The sequence below is a fragment of the Azolla caroliniana genome, unplaced genomic scaffold (genome assembly GCF_043228905.1).
Source record: "Azolla caroliniana isolate FFs.n. ecotype wild unplaced genomic scaffold, voAzoCaro1.0.p SCAF_8, whole genome shotgun sequence".
In the NCBI taxonomy this organism is placed as follows: domain Eukaryota; kingdom Viridiplantae; phylum Streptophyta; class Polypodiopsida; order Salviniales; family Salviniaceae; genus Azolla; species Azolla caroliniana.
The window spans coordinates 6,998,573-7,001,228 of NW_028230443.1; the positions used below are offsets into that span (position 1 = coordinate 6,998,573).

Genomic DNA, 2,656 nt, shown 5'->3' on the forward strand with positions numbered 1-2,656 from the left:
ACAAGCATCGACATTCGTAGGAGAGAAATGTCTCTACCCATTGGAATGTAAAAACCAAAAGCTTCTACCTAACTCAACTTACATTTATCATGTTCAGTTTGCTCAAGAAGCCCCTCACCAAAAAAAGGTTTATTCAAATTGCAAAAGAGCACGCCAAAGGATCTACTGACTCTTAAACCAAAATCTAAAAACAACTTATTGTACCAAGTGGAAACTAAAACTAGATGGATCAAAGGTTCAAACGCCAAGGTTATTTTCTCCTAATTGCTAGCCCTAGCATTTTTGGCTTCTTGGGTTTTGTAACTTTAGAACTTTCCTCTATGGATGCTACTAGAATATTTGAATTACTTTCTTACTTCAGACAGTTTTACCCACTGAAAATGACTTTTAGTTTGAAGACCACATTCAATTCGTAACTACCAACCACCAACCAGGTTTCATGTTTGTCATAATTCACTATATACACTGACTCCCCTCAAAAACCAAGTCATCAAACATTCCCCTGTAATGAATAGAGCATGCATATGTATAAATAACATTCCCCAAAATCATTTTTCTTTTTTAAAATTATCTCTTGCTTAAAATGAGCCTCTCTTTCTTGTCATTTTAAGATGAAACATTCATTTCCCCTTTTAAAATATGAGAAACCCCTCCCTTGATTAAATTGACCCATTATTTGCCCTTGTGCATTGTAAAAATAATGTCGATTGACTTTGGTGGGAATCTTCCTGGTGTTCTGGATGATGTATTGAATTTTGGACTTAAAACAATGGCAAGCTGTACAATGAATTCTAGATTTGCCTCTCGGCATCACCTCAAGGTCACATTCAACTTGGTTTGCACATCTTGTCTCACTTGATCCTGAATATAATTGATTATACCATGAAAAAAAACATTAGCAAGCCAAAGATTTACATTGTAAAATGTATATACAACTATAATGGAGCTGACCTGTAGTTGATTGATTTCATCATCAGTCAGCGATCGCTCCATGGAACGATACGCAATCCGGAAACAGTTACTTGTTAAGCCTTTCTTGTTAGTAAATTCATCTATCAGCTTTACCTATATATTGAAAAATAAAAAAAGAGTATCCAGGCTTTATGAAGGATGGTCATAATTGCTGATAGAAAAAATGCTAGAACTATGTATTCTTTAAGATTTTTACCTCTTCTGCCAAGTCTCCAGCAATGTCACGTACAATTTCACACAGATTATTCTCGGTAAATGACTCACTAACCCAGAAACTGATGTCCTTGTAACAAGGAGGAAACTGGAGGGGAATGAAAGTGAATTAAGGCTCATTTTTTAGCTTCGGAAATTATTTGACAATATACTATAATTAAAGAACTTGTTTAAAGGGATAATAGCAGCAAACATTATATCTCCTTATAGCGCAAATGAACTGCTCTGCTCATATTACAGGTCTGCTCTTGCTGATAATCGACTAAATCTTAAAATAGGGAAAAACGCAATAAATACCCCCAAATGATTGTATTTACCAGACTACCCCAAAGTTTTCTAAAAGTAACCAGAATACTTTTCTCTAGTACAAACTACAGAGGGTTATTCTGGTGACTTTTGAAAAATGAAGGGTATTTTGTTGTTTTTCCCTTTAAAATATAAATTGAAACAACAGTATAAGATAAAGTGTACCTTTGAAAAAGATTTAAATTTAATCCCCAGCTGTCCTGCGGTAAACTGATCAAGGATAATAAAAATGTCAAATGTAAATCCGTTAATCCAGTCTACCAGTCCAGATGGTATCTATAAAATGCCATATACATGCTTTTATCTTTGAATATGTTTCGAGTCTGAAGACAGATATCATAACCTACTTACACGTATTTCATTGCAATCATTTTTTGCAAGTTTTCAGCTTACATTGATATTTACATATAGTGAATGCATTACAAAAGAAATGTGGGAGAAATCATGAATGCTACTCCATACCTGAGAGAGAAACCGTGGATCGCTCGACCAAAATAGCCGGATATCAGGAATATCAAAGAGAACCATGGCAAGCCTCTCAAGTCCTAGGCCAAATGCCCATGAAACTGTTCCACCTCTTCCATTGTTTTCTAGAATTGCTGGCTCTGTTACCCCACATCCTAGAACCTCCAACCACCGACCCTGATTGCATGGTCTAAGAGAATGAATATGAGTTTCACTCTTTAACATGCACAGTTGTAATCTTCATTAGATTTCATTGGCAATTATGATTTCATTTCAAGAATTTAATACATCTTTTTTTATTCTATCTGAAGGACTTGAAATAAGTAGGAAGCTCAGCTGAATTGATTTTACTGCAGATTTAATTCAGTTTCTATAACAATATCTATTCTTTCAAAGAGTGTAAGCGAATCACTGAGAATGTTAGACCAATTGTAGGTCAAACTAGGCTATGTCTGTAACACAAGATATGTTGTAATGAGCAGAAACCAAGAAACTGAGATTAAAGAGAACACTCAAAGAAGAGAACAAAGAAAAAAGGAAACTGAAAGAAGCATAGAAAATCAGCAATAAACATGCACATGATGATATTCACATACACAAGCTATGAGTACAAAAGGCTGTCAATAATCAATTTCATTCGTCATAACATAGACAAAAGGTATTTCATTCCTTCCCAAGTCATTAATATTCAAGCCTGATA

At 34.7% G+C, this 2,656-nt stretch overlaps 1 protein-coding gene across 1 annotated transcript in view; it reads right to left on the reverse strand.

Annotated features, from left to right (window-relative positions):
- Positions 1–525: 525 nt before the first annotated feature.
- The window catches only part of LOC147860934 (phenylalanine--tRNA ligase, chloroplastic/mitochondrial-like), a 5,243-nt gene continuing 3,112 nt past the window's right edge, over positions 526–2,656 (reverse strand). Inside the window, exons 4-9 of the mRNA XM_087323892.1 lie at positions 2,308–2,367; positions 1,954–2,194; positions 1,657–1,701; positions 1,169–1,273; positions 952–1,065; positions 526–861 (exon numbers count right to left, since the gene is read on the reverse strand). Coding sequence (XP_087180018.1) covers positions 811–861; positions 952–1,065; positions 1,169–1,273; positions 1,657–1,701; positions 1,954–2,194; positions 2,308–2,367 — 616 coding nt within the window. The 3' untranslated portion in view covers positions 526–810. The remainder of the gene's footprint in view (positions 862–951; positions 1,066–1,168; positions 1,274–1,656; positions 1,702–1,953; positions 2,195–2,307; positions 2,368–2,656) is intronic.